Raw genomic sequence first — 16,830 nt, forward strand, 5'->3', positions numbered from 1 at the left:
AGTTTTTGCAGATATTTCAGTTAGAACAGTTCCATTAGATCTCATCTGCTGGGATGACTTAAGAGTTGGAGCACATGTCCTGCACAGAATCAGCAGTTACTGCTGGCTGCCAATGATTCTGACACTGCCTTTCACAGGGATAAGCTATGGGCAATATCTTACAGACACCAGATGACAGATATCCATATTGTTATTTCCTTGAAAGAAGGGGGAAGTTTCAGTTCTTTCATTCCTTATCTATAAACAAGCTGATCACGTCAGCGTCACTTCACTAGACACCAATATACTATTATGTTATTGCTCTCCATGTCTTGTATTTTTATTTAAAAAGCAGCAGTAAACATCCCTATTCCCAGTCCTAATTCCCCTTCCAAGGAGATAGCAATTTCAGATCAAAACAATGCCAGATGGGAAGTGAAGAAATATTACCCAATTTGCTGGAGACAGCACCAGGGTAGTTTTCTGTTAGCACCTGGAAATCCTTATGCCCTAAAATGCAGATTAGCTTCATCACTAATCCAAGGGAAAGACCAACAGCTCCCAGCATCTCTCACTGCAGCAGCAATCCCACTTCCATTGTGTTAATGATCTTATGAAGTCTGGCACAAAGAAAGAGAAAGCCCCTGAGAAGGAATAGGAAAAGGAAGACTGAAGAGCATTTAAACTAAGATTGTCCATCTTACCAGGCTTTAGGCCAAACTGTCAAGATCTCACAGCAAGGAGGTGGTTTAGGACTCCCCTCTATTCTACAGTTCGCTTTCAAGAGTCATCCAACATAGGACTGCTTGTATTACATGCGCCTTTCTTACTCTATACAAGACTAACACTGTGTGTCAAAAAATATTTTATTCTTTAATTGAAACAGAAGCTGAGCAGGCTCCACCTCCATGAAAAAAAATTACAGTTAAAATTGGTTACACTAACAGCCTCCAGTAACACTCAAACAGCACATTATCAACAAAATAAAAACCAAGATGTTCTAAAGAAATATCCATGTTGTCCTCAAAATATTTGTTACACAGAATACAATCAAGTTTACTGGTTATGACAATTCATAGAATTTCTGCAATGTTTTCTTGAGATGCGTACAGTCCACTGCTGCAGTGCATCCAATAGCACAGTGTGGCATGTGCTACTTCTCCATAAAAAGGCCACTGAAATATCTGTCTGACTGTGATCCAGGCTGCAAACTGCTGCGCAAACTCTCCCAAGAAAAGAAGTTTCCTGAAGATCTCACAGCTCATCTTTACCCAAGTCATCCAGATCCACATCACTGAGATCAATGTCATCTTCAGCTGGAAGCTGTGAAAAAGGGAAGGTTTTGAGTATGTGTTGAGAAGTGCCAGGAGATCCCGGAGTTGGAAAGATTCCTACTTCAACCTGAGAGTAAAGCTCTCTCCTGTCATCTCTGTCATTCATAAAACTCCAAGTGCATTAAGCACAGGACAAGTGATCAGTTTAGACTAGGAGGTTGTTTTTCACTAATCAAAACACTTCAGATGAAGGCTACACAAACAAACTATGTAACAAAACTACTACCATATTCAGTGTTTTTATCTATCTGAAGTAGATCAAAGTACTGCAGTAACGCTGGTTTTTACAGCAATGTTGAACCTTAAGAACGAAGACCTAGTCACTGTGTTTTATATTACACAGGCTTTACCTGACAAACTTTCTGATATTAAGACCCTAATGGCAAGGTCAGCATATTGCAGAACCCAAGTCTCCAAAACACTGGGGTCTTGAATGCATGCACTGCCACCTCCCTTAGTCAGCACTGGAAATACATTTCTGCCTCAAGGGATCCAGCTTTCAAATCACATCCTAACAGTTAGGCAGGAACACGTGGTCCACAATGGCAGATGATCAATGTGCCATTTGGTCTGTTGGCAGTATTTAGATAACAGGAAACCATCAACACAACTTGTCATGATCTTGTCAGAACAAGAATTTTCACACTGACAGTTGTTAGTTACTCTCTCCTGTCACTTCTGAACACAGCAATTCCTCAGCACCTTCAAAAATGGAGTGCCTCTTACCTCACCATCTTTGCCATCCCAAGGTTCAACTGTATGAATTTTGGGGAAAGCTCCACCACCCACTGGTGCTGTAGAGCCACGACCCACGGAGAGTTCCCTGAGAAAAAACAAGTAAAAGTTAAATTTAAGAAATTCCTCCTACCTCCATCCACCTGGAACAGGGCCTGCTTCAGATAAAAGGAAGACAACATTAAGATTTCACCTCTTTAAGCAAATCTAAACTGTCTGGATGCAAAAACTTAAAATCAAGAAGCAGAAAATGACAAAATCCTTAAGGCACCATTGAAAATTTCAATTGGATTCAAAGACATCTGCGAGCTACACTATTTTATATTTCAGCAGTGTAACAATCATAGATAAGTGAAGCCCCTTTAACAGTTTACCACTTAAGGCAACTCCAAGGTGAGTCTGTAATTCTAGTTTTGGAAGTCACCTGCACCTATTCTAGTTTGGAAGTCACCAGTGATCGTCATTAATGGAGACTAGGCCTCCATGGGTTCCTAAGGGTACTAGATAACAAGCTTCTGTTTGAGACACTTCATCCTGCACTTGCTAGTTAGGCTTGCTCAAAAAGCCCACCATTAAAATCCTCATGAGCTAATCCCTTTGCATTCTTTCAGAGGCAAGTAAGACTGAATTAGCATTCCTCCCTAAGTGGAGTTCACAATTTTTTATGCTTTTCACAGTGCCAATTTCCTTACTTGTAGTCAACACTGCTGAGACTGCCTATTAGATTGCAGAAGCTTCCTACAGCAGCTGAGTGAACAGCCAGCCACACCAGCTGTGATTATGCTGCTTTCTCTAGGCAGCACAGCTGAGCTGAAGTGTAAAGTAAGAAATTATTCTAGCTAGTGCTGTGTGATAAAACAATACCAAACCAATTATCTAATGCAATATAAGCTGTTAAATTGGCTGCTGTGTCCTGGAAGCACCATCCAAGCTCACCCAGGAAAGGCTTTACTAAGATGGATTTTATAGACTAAGAAAACTTGTTATGTTGGACAAAGGCAGACACTTTCACATGCATTAGTACAAACTGTCTGGTATTTCTCTTCTTGCATCTGAATCCTGAATTTTACTTGATGCCCTAAGAATGTTTCTTTTTTTTGGCATTAAGAAGAAAGTCTGATCACTTTCACAAGTAAGAATACTGCACTGATTCCATTAATCCAGCAGGAACTGTATTCAATCAGCGCCTGGGAAAGGCTGTTGCATTTGCTTTGACAATTCTGGCTGTTCTCTGCCATTCTCCAAGGATGGACATGGAAATAACACTGCTAATGCAAGGTCTCAAGGGCTCTCACATAAGTTATGGCAGCTGGTGCTTTACCTGGAAGCAGAGTTCCTAGCTCACTCTGACCACACTAAAGTAACAGTTTAAGTTTAGCTTCTCTGTTTCAGTGCTGCTGCCACCTTCTGTCATCCTCTGTACTTCCTTTCCCTATTCCATTCTTCTCAGCACTGGCTCTTGCCCAGCTACACAAGAGGCAGTTTCAGGGACCTTGTGCTGAGCAGTGAGCTATTGACTTTCTGGATGGATTTTTTCAGTTCCCCCAGTCAACTGATCAAGTGCCAGGAGAATGGAAAGGTGGGAGGGGGAAGACAGGACCAGACTGAATCAGAAACATGAAAAGCAACATACACAACCTCAAGAACTTCAACAGCACCCATTTAGATTCCCAAACTGGGAACTTTCCTATTACTAATAACTAGTCAGAATGCACCATTTGAATTAAATGGAATTCACTACTAAGTTATTTTTTAAGTTATCAGAGAAACAGAACTTTTCAACATCAAAGCCCATTTATGTTTTCAAAAGTTGCACTGATACTACCTAAATCTAAATGGCCAACTTAAATCTGTACACCACATAAAGGTAATGACTGCTTTATTGCATTCCCTTACTCCACTGAATTGTCATCATCTTAATTCTCTTAACCGTGCAAGTCTTGTCTAATACAGGAGAGCCTGATTGTCGTCTGAAGAGTCATAGCCCCAGTTACAGAAAGATTTAAGTCACTTGAAAATTTCATACCTGAGAAACTCATTAATTCCTTGCTCACTGAATGATCCTTTCAGAAGGGCAAATTTCATCTTCCGAGCATTAATAGCTGCCATTGCTGGATACCCAAAGCCTCCAATCCCCAGAGAGCTCTCAAGATCTGACTGAGCACCTGCTTCTGTCCACAGCCACCTTAAGGAAAAGATGAAATAGTAAATTATTAATGAGAATAGGCACTACAATATTTTTCAAATCACACATATCCAGAAACCCTGCAGAGGTCCAGCAGAGCTCTGTATTGCCCTTGACACTTGCAAAGTCAGCAGGAAAAGGGAAGGTCCTGATCTTGAACCTTGCAACAGAAGAAAGCCCCTTCTCAGCAGCACCTCTAGGCCAGTCCCATCCACACAGCCACTGAAAGCTGGATAAGAACAGGCACTAAATACAGTGCAGGGCAAGAACTATGTTACCAACGTGAACACAGTGCTACACGTTAGCCAGTATTAAGGAAGGTTTAAAAGTACTTGAGTCACAAATCTAAAGATTACGAAGTCCTGCCCAAAAATCACTATGGAGGATTTCTAGCTAAGGACAGTCAATGTTTGTTCCTCACTAGTCAGGTCTCAGTTCCTCTAATGCTTAGCACGTCCCCTGAGGAGCCTCTGGAATGAGCCAATCTCAGCATTTTCCCCCAAGCTTTCATGCCATTTTGCTCCCTTTCACAGCAGCCAGTGTGACAGAACAGCTCTCACTTTCCTGAGAAGTCCCAGAGATCCTAACCTGCACATGAGAGAAGGAGGAGGAAAGGCACAGCCTGCTGATCTGTTTCTTTAATACCATGACACTTATTAATAAACTGCAATTTACCTGGTTTTTTCAAAATTCAACAATCACACTGACAGACTCACCAAGCAGCAAAAGATGGTAAAAGAAACCTCCCTAGAATATTTTAATATTCAGGGCAAGAGTAAAAGATGCTTAATCTCATTAATGCTTAGATATCACTTGTAAATGCAGCATTTGAGAGGTGGATCAAAATATAATAAAATAAAATGGGTTATTTTAAAGTCACAGCATCCCCTTCCCCAGTAATTAGTGAAACACCAAGATATGCTACCCTGAACAAGGAACAACTCTTTTCTGTAGCTTAACAGGTATCATACAAATTTTATCCCATTACCCCCAGAAATGCTCAGTATTTTCCAAGACAACCAGTGGACAATGACACTTACCCCCACATTTTCTTTTTGTATTTTTCAGCCATTTTTAACATGACATCCAGGTAGGAATTTCTGCCTGAAGCTCCTGTTTGTTAGACAGAATTGGACAAGTTAAAAAACACAACAATATGCTTTAAGTGACAAATTCATACAGAAGTCTGCTTGCTTGTATGTGTACCTGTGTCAAGAATATGAGGCAGGACAGAAATGATGCAGAGCTGATGAGCATCACAGGTACTCTTCAGAACATCCTCACTGATTATCTAGAAGAAAGCAGCAGAAGCTCAATGACAGTAAGGCTTGGTTCTTCAGTTGTGACTGCACGTCCCTCCAACAGCCTAATAACTGCATCCTACAAGGTAGTAGCATTGAAACAACTTGACGCAAAAGCTTACAAGTCTCTCCTACTTCACTGGTCCTCCAGTACAAGAGTAATTTACAAAGTCTTCTGTTGAGAAGACTGTTGTTGCAGCAACAGGAAACTAAGCAGTACCACCTAAAGCTTACAGAAAGCACAGTCAGATGTCACTTCTTGCTCAAAATCAGTCCTTGCCCAGGGCTGGAAAGAGCCCCCCCAGGCCTATGTGAATGCCTGCGAGAACAGCGAGAGCCAGCAGAGGATGTTCAAGCAACAGTAACAGCAACACAGTTTTTGTGGGATCTGTCTCAAAAAGGAATTGATCCAGTGACCTACACTAGCAGTCTCCAATCTTTGATTGTGCGCTCCGCCAGTAAATAAATTTCTAAGCATGCAGCCCTTGATGTATATAAATCAATTATATGCATATACACACACATCAACATGCATTGCTGTTGTAATAATATTATAAAGCATACAAAATAAAAAAAATTAGAACGATGGGAAAGATGAAACAAGCACCATTTAAAAATATCTTTAGGTTTACAAATAGTACAAATATTTTTTTCCTTTCTGCATCCCAACAGATTGTCTTGTGTGCACCTCACTTAGAGACATGTAATCACCATTTCAAATCTACCAAAAGCAAGCTGAAAAAAGAAGTTGCTTTACAGAGGGTGGAGACTTTAGGACAACAAGCAAAACTACTCATCATGCATATCCTAATGGACAGCTTACAAATGACAAGGCCCTGCCCTCTTATTGTAAGAAAACTGATGGGGCACACAACCCAACTTTGTCACTCACTCCTCAAGAGCAGATTTAGACACCCTGGCACCATCCTGTCAAAGCCTTCACTCCATCAGTTCTGATCATCTTCCAGTCAACAACAAATTGACAGTAGAAAAGAACATCCAGCTTTTTGTTATTCAAGACTTGTCATCCTTTACTTTCTGGGACAACGCAGTGCACAAGCACCACACTCAGTTTTATTCAGAGTTCGTATAGACCTGTAAAAATTGCTGCCAAGAGTATGACGGAAAAGCAATTTGAGAAAATGATATAGAGGTACCTCCAGGAGCTCAGGTGGTGGTGCATTATCAGAAAAGAGATCCAGAGCACGAGAAATTATATCAGATCTAGTTCTCCCACCATCATAATCAACAGGGTCTTCTCCTTTCTGGAAGATTTTAATGGTGGGAAATCCACGAATCTGGAAGACACGTTTAAGCCATCAGCTCAAATAAACCTGAATATTTATAGTGGAAATTATCTGTTTGTCTGATGTGTTCTAGATTAAAAACAGAGGAAGAGATTTAACATCTTCATGTATCATTTCCCACATGTTCTGACTGAAATTGAATTTTGTAGCTTCCCACCTTTGCAACAATTCAAAATAAGGTTAACATGCACTAAGATGCTTCTCTGGGGTCTTGGCCTGATGAACCAGCAATGATTTCATCTCAATTTAGATGCACCAAGCACTGAAGGTTTAAGTACCATGAGGACGATCTTTACTCTTCATATTTATTAGACATTAGTTTCCTGATTTGTCTGTGGGGGAACAACACTGTGCCTACACAGCAACAAGTGGACCTTAAGCTCCTTCTGCTACAGTTCCAGTAAATCTTGCTCAGTGTTCCTCTACATTGTCAGCCATGTGCACTTAAGAGAGAAACCATGCAGCACAAGGTAAGCTCCATGGACTGTTCTAAAAATTCAAGAGTATCCATTCTCTTTTGGTGAGCAACACACCTGATCTGGACAGCTAATATTGTCAGTGATCCCTGATAATTGGCTCCAAGGTTTGAGATGCCCAACCAGCCTACAGTCTGAAGAGAACCTCTCACTCCAGATGATAAAGGTATACAAATCTTACAGAAATAAACAGCCTTTCTCCTCAGCAACATCCACATTAATTCTTTTCTTCTCTATGTATATATTGTTACTGATGGTCATGAATTATTTGTGGGAAAAAATTGTTTGTGTCACTTATTTTTAACACAAAACATTTAAGTAGTACCAGATTAAGGAACAGTTCAGTAAGGACTGAAGAGAAATCTGACTTGGTAGAGATGGAAAGGAATTTGTAACCACTGCAGAGGCACACTCACCCCATATCGGCCTGCCAACATCTGATTGACTGTTGCATCTACTGCAGCCAGCTTTACTTTTCCTTTTGTTTGTTCCTTCACCTCAGTGGCAGCAGCTGCCCATTCGGGCTCCAGGCTGAAAAACAGAAAGTACAAATGCCCTAAGCGCTCTCGGAGCTAGCAGAAGTATACCACACTTCAATATTATGTAGCATATTTTACTCAAGATAAAAAGGTCTCTTGCAGAGCATAACAGCTAAGAGAGTTATCCAAACAAGACTGACGTCCTGTGTCTGAAGGAATGAAAAGTTTAATATAACGTCTGGATCTTATTTCTAGTGATAACTGGGAATTTTACTGCAAAGGAGGAGTGCAGTCAGAGCAGCACCAAGGGGCCCTGAGCAGAAGCCCACACATTTTTATTAGATCACCTTACAAAAAACCCCACTTCCGGTATACCAGAGATGCAAGGTCTCTTTTAGGGGATTAAGGGTATAACACAAAGCAATCACTAACAGGAACTGAATTGGTAAAGAAAAACCTCATTTACTTTTTGCAGTGCCCACACCATGGGGCATAAAACTCCACCATCCACACATCGTCACTATTTATGACATTCTTATCAAAGCTGTCATCAGTCAGCTCAATCACATCCTTCTTATCTCCACCTCCGCTCTCCCGGCTCTGTAAGAAACAAACAGACGACCCTCACGTAAGAAGTAACCAAAACTGGTCTCCCACACAAGCCAGCTCCTGTGTGTCACATTGTACCAAAATGATCTTTATTTGAGCAAGATACAAACCAGGCAGTGTTAGGTGATACAACTTTCCCATTTTAGAACTGACAGTACACACAGCCTACTCCTCACAGCACCTTCAGGACACAGCAAATGAACCTTCTCTTGAAAAAAGAGAAATCGGGTCAAACTGACTGCCGAGAAGATGCAGGAACACTTTCTCAGTTCTTCATGCTCTGATCTGTTCATGAACACAGTGCTCTCCAACCCCCACTTCCATCTGGAACCAAGTCCTGGTTTCCAGGCAAAACAAACACGTGGGAGTGAAATACACACTACAGGGTACAGTCCACCCAGGTCTTCTATGTGGCCACCCTGAGGACGTCAGAGTATATTTGCACCATGATTTAGAAACAGTAGGAGGAGCCAGAAGCTTTTAAAATTACCTTCAGGGGGAAATTCAGCAAGCCAACCTCAGAAAAACACTATCAAATTAAAAAAAAAAAAATCTGTCTATTTTAGACAAGGCAAATGGCACCTGAACCACCTGGAGAATGGGGCTAACAGGAACCCCAAAGTTCAAAAGGAGATGCACCTGCAGAGTAACAGCCTCATACACCAGTACACATTGAGAACTGACTAGCTGGAAAGCAACTTTTCAGAGAAGAACATGAGTGTCCTGGTGGGCAAGCTGAACATCAGCCAACACTGCAATCCTGTGGCAAAGGTGGTGAACAGCCTCCCGAGCTGCACTAGGCAGAGAGTTGCCAGCAAGTCTGAGGAGATAATCTTTCCTCTGCTCAGCACAAAGTGAAACATCTGGAGTGCTGGGTCTAGTTCTGGGCTCCCCCACAGAACAGGCATGCACATGCTGAAGCAAGCCCAGCCAACGGTCAGAGCTGATTAAATAAAGGCTTTGAGCATCTGACGTGATGAGAGGGTGAAAGAGAATGAAAAAAAAACAAAGGCAGACTCTTGTCTGCAACAAGAGACAAAAGGGATGAAGTTGAAATACAAGAAATACCATTCTGTGATTCTGTAACTTAAAACATAAGAGAAAAGATTTCTACTGTGAGCACAAACACTGGAGCAGGTTGCCCAGAGAATGCAGTCCATTTGGAGTCTCAGTTCTTGGAGATACTCACAACTTCAAGGGACACAGCCCTGAGCAATCTGCTCCAGCTAGCTCTGTACTGGGCAGGGTGCGTGGACTAGATCAAACTCCAGGCATCCCTTCCAATTCCATGACTGAGCTGGGGGTCTCCAGTTGAAAAATAAGCACACATTCCCTCAAATACCTGTCTTCCAGAACTGTATCCTCCACTTCTGCCACTAAGACGTTCTTTCACCAGGGACCGAAGAGCACTTAGAGCAGCATCAACAATAGCTTCGCTTGTCCTGCCACCTGCAATGCAACAAAATAAGTGATCAAACCATCAAAAGGCCAGTTTAAGGCATGCTCCTAACTTAATTACAAACTTAATCCTCCCTCACCCTAATGATTTTTCAGGAAAAGCAGGACTGGGCTATGAGTGATACAGTACTAGTGGTGGGACATCTGACTCAACCACAAGCAGCAGGACTGACTTCACTACACCTTTTCATTACCTGGCTTTTCTGATGAGGGGTGACTCTATGGCAAGCTCCAAATAAACAGGAAGAAAGGAATAGTTCCTTGAACCTGCCTGTCAACCTCCAACAACTGTGAACTGCAGGTGAGAATGTTAGACAATGCTAAGACATACACTATTTAGTCAAACTATTCCCCCCCATCTGTCTCTCAGTTACTACAACCACTAGACAGGAAGGGAACACCACACAACACAGCATTAACAGCTACCACAATTACTGCATTCAGGGAAGTTTTTGGGCATGCAACATTTAAAAGATCATCATATTTACCCTGATAATCCTCTGCTTTGTTTTTGTTGGCTCCAAATATCTTGATAGTTGGAAACCCTCTGACTCCATACTGTCCACCCAAAGACTGATGTTTATCTGCATCTACTGCACCCACTTTCACTACACCCTGCAGAAACAAAACAAATAATTACGCCTAAGACTTCTACAGCAATTTAACACTTTTTATACTCTCTGCTGGGGGCAGAGGAGAAGGGGGAAAGAGAGAGGGACAGTTACTAGGACTGCAACAGAACAGCCAACAAAAGAGAGTTATTTTACGCCACAAGTATTGAACTACAGAACACTACAAATGTCCACTTCTTTCTTCAGTGTGACAAAATTTTAAATTGTTTGGGGTATTATTTAGTTGGGTTTTTTGGTCTGGTTTTCTAAGAAGGAGAATATGTATTTTACATAGGCAGGAGCTCAGCAAATCATGACATGATTCATTTTTCTGTACTTAAAAAAGCCAGTCATCACAAATGGCTTACAAAGATGTTTTCTGTCCTAGAGAATAGTAATGGGAATTCACAGAGACAGAACTGACTTTCTTCCTCTACAATTCAATGGCTTCTTTTAAAAAGGATGAAACAGACCAAACCAAACAAAAATCCTGAGTTTTTAAGTGCTTGAATAACACTTCATTGGCTGGACAAGATTAAAGTGATAATGGTTTTGAGGACCAAACTCCTCATGTTCCCAATCCCAAACAGCCAAACTCTCTTCAATTCACTTCCACAAGCACATCTGAAAGGCTAAACTTACTTTTAAAGCTGTTGCCGCTTTCTTCCACTCAGGGGTAAGCCTTTGACAGTGACCACACCTTTTAGAAAGAAAAAAGCCCAACAAAAACCAGTAAATGTCATTCAGATCTGACAAATATTTCACACTCACAGCAAACTGTAGGAGACTGAGGATTTACTCATGAAAAGGAAAAGAGGCTCTGCCACAGGATCACATCATCACTCAGGCTTCTGAAGAAAAACCTCCACATTATATAGACTGCAGCAACCCTCAAAGAGGCAGAGCAAGGCTTCCCCTAAACCTCTCAGTCCAGACAGTCAGATGGCTGTTGCAAAAAAAGGCCACTTTTTTCAGAAAGTGGATCTTTGGATGGCAATATCACAGAAGGATTTGTACAAAGACAGAATATGTACCACCAGAATTTAAATGGAATAGACTCCATGCTCTGGACCTGGGCAGAACAGGCGACAAAGAGATGCTAAATTAAGATGCACAAAGTCAGTATTCTTCAATGGAAATTTTAAGTGTGAATTTAGATCTGTACTTTCACATCAGAATAAGCCGCAAAAACACAGAAGTGAGGGATCTTCTCACTTACCTACTGCATTTTAATCACTAATTTTAATACTAATCTATCCAGAAAATTTGAAGTAAAAAAATGGCATATAAGGTTTTGCTACCAGACCCTATTTGCCAACTTGAAATGCCAATTCCTGCCTTTTTCCCTCATGAAAATACTTAAAACAGGAATCCCAAGTACAGCTATTTTGCTAGTCATGAGGCCATCAAACTGACAGCTGTGCTGCCAACAACTGAATGAAACCTTGAGCTGATCAGCAGCAGATTCCTGTGCTGCTCCTCTGTCATAACAGCAAGCAAGTACACAGCTGCAGCTCTTACCATGGGGCATAGAACTCCACGAGCCACAGGCTCTCGCTCTGAATGACCTCCTTGTTGAAGTTGGTTGGTGTGAGTTCTATCACATCATCGCTGGCCGAATATAAACCATTGACTGCCAGGAACAAAGTGCAGCTCACTGTGCCTAAATGAAAAGCAAAGACATCAGCACTCCTGTTGAACATTTGTGACTCTCCTGTTGCTATGGCTAAATCACCTCCCCACTCTTTGCAAATCAGCAGCGGTGGGAAGGGATTCCAGTTAGACCAGATAAAGAAGGAAGTTAAGGCAAGATACATGCTTTCCCTCCTCAATTAAAACATGATTCCATAGGATCATGTAAAAGGAGGGTCTGTGCCTAAAGCTAGCTGGAGTTTTGCCACTCCTGCTATGGCTCTCCAAACAGACTTGTGCCAAAGCTCCTACCCTAACTCCTGCTGGTACCAGACTACCAGAACTTCCACAGGGATCCCCACGATCAGCTATGTTTTCTTTCAGTTTTCATAGAAACTCTTAAGCCAATTGTTCACACCTCCTGCACAGCAGGCACTCGAACACATCTTTTATAGGATCACATCACACAGGACTGTCCCAATTAGGCTTGGCACAGTTACACTGATTTTAAGACCAGCACTTGATGCACTAGCAGTGCATCATTCTTGCTCATGAGGATCTTAGTCTACTATTAGCTCTTTAGCAACAGACTGGAGAACAAAAGCTAAATCTCTCTGGTTAACAACTCAAGCACTCTGAGAATACTAAAACAATAGCGTTAAAACATAGAAGGAAATTGCTTTCTCTTATGGCTTTGTATTTCTGACAATTTCTGGAACTTATTATTACTTGAGACTTTGTACATAAAATTTCATAATCCTTCCTTCTACCTCATCAGGGAGATTGAGAGATGACTTGATGAGAGATGACAAGGACCTCTGTAACAAAATCCACCTGGCAAAAGATTTTTGTTGATCTGCTGAAGACTGGAGGGAATAAGAACTAAGACACTCAAGTTAGAACCAGACAGAAAATAGCTTTGCTGCAAGTGGTTAACAACTTGAATGGGAAGATGTACATTCTCTCTCAAGACTCAAAGTGAGAGAAAAACAGGTCAATGATGCAGAAACTCTACAGCACACGGTACATAGACTGCACAGCATCCCCTACACTGTATCAGTCCCCTACAACAAAAGCTGGTTTCATTACCCCTATTCTGCAGGTGAGTAAAGCTGACAGAAGTAACACCTTCCAGGTTACTCAAGCAGAGATCAGGGCTGAATTGTCACACTAAAACCCAGTGCCCCATACATTGCACCACTACCCCATCCTAATGGTTTCTTCTAGCACGAGGACCCAAATGTTTTCTTCTGGGGTGATCATAATTGGTTTCCACCACCAGATGTACGTGTTAGATGTGCCTCTTCAGTATGCCCATACACAAGCAGCACTTCATCAGCATTGACTTCCAAGGCAATTTGTGGCTGTCACAGCATGTTACGGTGACCTACAGTAGCAGCTGCTGCTGGGGTAGAGTAAGAAAATAAGGATGGAAAAAGTTCCTTGAATGTAACAATAACTCTCAAGAGAAAAAAACTCCTCTAGACAGAATGAGACCATTAAAATGAAATCAGCATATTCTAGCTTCACCTTTTAGGTAATCTCTGGCAGAATATATTCAGAAGACAGAATTCACTTGGCCATTTCTGTCCCCTCAAAGAGATAAGGTCTAGCTTATGCAAATACACTTGCTAAAGAGAACTCACAAAAGAAAGCACATGATGAAATTCACCTAGTCACCTATTGCTGCATTTTTTTAAACTATGACTCACAAACTGGTGGCATAACTTTCCTTTCTATAGTGAAACATTCAAGGTTTAATTCAACTTCAGCAAAGAAGATAATTTTTCTTACAAGCATTTAAGTCAGATAAATGCAAATCTGTCCTTGTTACTGAGGAGAAAAAGAAACAAATAATCTGATTTCCAAAGTTGTTTTCTAATGTAAGCAAATCACATAGACAGGAGCATTAATAAACCAGCTAAGGCAGCTCCATGCTGATATTACTATTCCTAACTGAACCGCAAAGTTGCAAGTCTAGAGATCTATCAAAAAAAGATTTTATCACGGGATGAGGATAATAAGCTTCCTCCCACCAATACCCCCTCCTGCAGCAGTGCTGGGTGTGCCGGAGCTCACACATCCCTGCACACGTGCGCTGGGCCAGCCACAGGCCAGCAGAACTCCCCGGCACCTCTGGCGTTTCCACCGAGGGGCCCGAGCGGGAATGGTTTATCGATTCCTCCGGCACACGAGAAGCGGCAGCAAGGCCAGGGGAAGAGCAGCTCCCCTCGGTGACCGTGTGACCTCGGTCACTGCTCTCTTTTTTTTTTTTTTTTTTTTCCTTTGATGGGACCTTCAGGATCTCTCTACCTGTGCTTCGCTAAGCCACCGAGGAACCCTCGCCCCCGAGGCTCAGACCAGCCACAGCCACAGCCGGACTGCGAGCGCTGCCCGCACAGAACCAACGAGGGTGGGAAAGACCGCTGAGATCGAGTCCAGCTCATGACCGATCCCCCCCTGATAACCAGACCATGGCACTGAGTGCCACCTCCAGTCTTTCATTAAACACTTTCAGGGACGGTCACTCCACCACCGCCCCGGGCAGCCCATTCTAATATCTAATCACCTTTTCTGTAACGAAATTTATCCTAATGTCCAATTTAAACCTCCCATGGCGCAGCTTAAGCCTACGTCCTCTTAATTCTATTGCAAGCCGCCTGGGAGAAGAGGCCTATCTCCACCTGCCTACAACCGCCTTTCAGGAGGCTCCCCCGCTCCGCCTGCCGCCCTGCAGAGCCGCCGCACGGCCCGGGGCCCCGCTCCCTCCCGCCACGCCGGGGCCCGCAAGCCGGGAAAAGGGAAGCCGCGTCCCGCCGCCCCCTCAGGCCGCCCCCCGGGCCCTCACGGCTCCTACCCCACCACAGCCGGCCCGCGCCGCGCGCCCCCATGGCTGCCTGGCCGCCCCGCTCCCTCGGCCGCCGCCGCCGCCACGGCCTGCGCGCCCCGCCCCGCCCCGCCCGCGCCACGCGCCCCGCCGTGGCCGGCGTCCATTGGCCGCACCAGCGCCCCGGCAGCGCCGCAGCCAATGGGAGGAGGCCGCGCCAGCCGCTGCGGCTGGGGGGCTGGGCAGGCTCTGAGGGGCGGAGGCGGAGGAGGAGGGCGGTGATGGCGGCGGCGGCTGGGCGGGAGGTGGAGTTTCGGAGCTGCCGCGGGCAGGAGTGTGGTGGAGGTGTACCTGCTGAGCGCTGGTGCCCCGGGGAAAGTACCCTCAGTCTGCTTCCAGCAGTTTCCGAAGATCCTGCCGTGTCCAGAGAGGCTTCAGCGCTGGCGGGTGCCCGGCCTGCGCCAGAACCCGCGCAGGCCTTCAGGGAGAAGGAAGGCAGGCCAGGGATTTGTGCTGTTGGGTGGCCGAGCTGCTTTGGTGCTGCCTCTGAGTGCGAATAAGTCTCAAGGAGGGTCTAAAACAGTGTTCTGATTGTCTAAATGGTTTCACTGTGAAAAGCAAGGCAGGCATCTAGAGTTGAAAAAAAAAATTAAAAATAAATGTTTTCAAGTTGCAAGCTCGACTGTAGAAATTAGCCCGGCCAGGTCTGCTGCAGGCCGAGGAACTACAAGCAGGGGGAGGGGGCTGGTGCCTGCTGATAAGAGGGCTGTTAAACCCCGAGTAACCTGCGTCCCACAGACACTTGCAAAGTTTGGGTGCAGGAGCACAGCATATAGGTGGCTCTTTTGTATGAAAAATCAGCATCCCAGTTCAAAAACACTGGAAAGAGCAGATTCGAAAAACTGGTATTCCGCCCTCCCCTTCCCCCAAAGATTGCACACTGCAGGTGGACCCTAGGGCTTGAGGCTATATGTTGGGCACAGATTCAGACAAAGGCTTTTGCAGAGCTTGGATTACACGATTAAGTGAGTTGTGAATTTTGTAGTGTAGTAATAGTAGCTGAACTTAGTGTACCATTGAAGTAGAATTTTTCAGCAGTTGGATATGAAGTTGTCTAAATTTTACCCCCATCCACACCCCCAGTGCTTCATGCTCACAAATAGCACTTTTCAGCGTGGTTCAGTCCTGCTTTTTGAGAGAATGAAATTGTTGTCATGGTAAGAACCGACAGCCATTTTCACCCTCAAGTTGTTTCAGAAATGGGAACACAGAGATGCACAGAATAAAAATTTTGATCAGAATGGCTACAAAATACTGACGTCTTGGTACTTCCATCTGTAAAAGGGCAGACTGCTGAAAAGGCAGATTCAGATTTGTGGCACTTCCTAGATCGTCAGATAAAACATGTCTGTTATTTTACTGATTCCTAAAGCAAGTGGGAGCTGCTTTGCAGACCACCAATGAGTATTTCTCTGAAGTGTCTCTTACGTTTCTCTGGTATGGTGAAAAAACTAAACATGAGACCTCAGGGCACTATTGAGCAATTAGCATGACGTTAGCTTCAGGTAAAATTCTCAAACCCAGAAATCATTAAAGGACCATTTCGTGGTGTGTAAATTAGCAGAGAAAAATGAAAACTGGAGGCGAGGGGAGAGAATGGCTAATAGAAGGATCTGCATAAGGATAAGTGTGATTTCTCTTTTACGAGTGTCTGCTACAGTAAGTTGAATGGCTGTGTTTAACATTTCTGTAGCACCGTGAAGCATGTGTTAAAGTACTTATTGCCGCATAAGGACCTTTTAGGAGGTCTTTACTGACTCATCAAATTCCTGGTGAGTTTCTGCTGGAAACGGTTCTACAGGAACAGTTCAACATTTTTACGTGTGTTCTGGAAATA

At 43.5% G+C, this 16,830-nt stretch overlaps 1 protein-coding gene across 1 annotated transcript; it reads right to left on the bottom strand.

Moving 5' to 3' along the window:
• Nucleotides 1-827: 827 nt before the first annotated feature.
• On the bottom strand, nt 828-15,055 carry PDIA6 (protein disulfide isomerase family A member 6). The gene is made up of 13 exons (XM_085056854.1): nt 14,964-15,055; nt 11,996-12,137; nt 11,117-11,174; nt 10,352-10,478; nt 9,748-9,854; nt 8,263-8,396; nt 7,734-7,848; nt 6,692-6,832; nt 5,440-5,524; nt 5,274-5,346; nt 4,075-4,233; nt 2,040-2,136; nt 828-1,302 (listed from the first exon to the last, which is right to left on the bottom strand). The coding sequence occupies exons 1-13, from the start codon at nt 14,995-14,997 to the stop codon at nt 1,234-1,236; spliced, it is 1,341 nt and encodes a 446-aa protein (XP_084912980.1). The 5' UTR covers nt 14,998-15,055; the 3' UTR covers nt 828-1,233.
• Between the last annotated feature and the right edge of the window lie 1,775 nt (nt 15,056-16,830).

This window comes from Lichenostomus cassidix, chromosome 3 (assembly GCF_008360975.1).
Source record: "Lichenostomus cassidix isolate B80296 chromosome 3, HeHo_3.0, whole genome shotgun sequence".
NCBI lineage: Eukaryota > Metazoa > Chordata > Aves > Passeriformes > Meliphagidae > Lichenostomus > Lichenostomus cassidix.

Coding starts and splice junctions, on each gene's coding strand:
- PDIA6 (XM_085056854.1), bottom strand. CDS start 14,997: ATGGGGGCGCGCGGCGCGGGCCGGCTGTGGTGGG. Junction 9,855..10,351: donor CAAAGCAGAGGATTATCAGG/GTAAATATGATG, acceptor GTTGCATTGCAG/GTGGCAGGACAAGCGAAGCT. Junction 5,347..5,439: donor GCCTCATATTCTTGACACAG/GTACACATACAA, acceptor TCTAACAAACAG/GAGCTTCAGGCAGAAATTCC.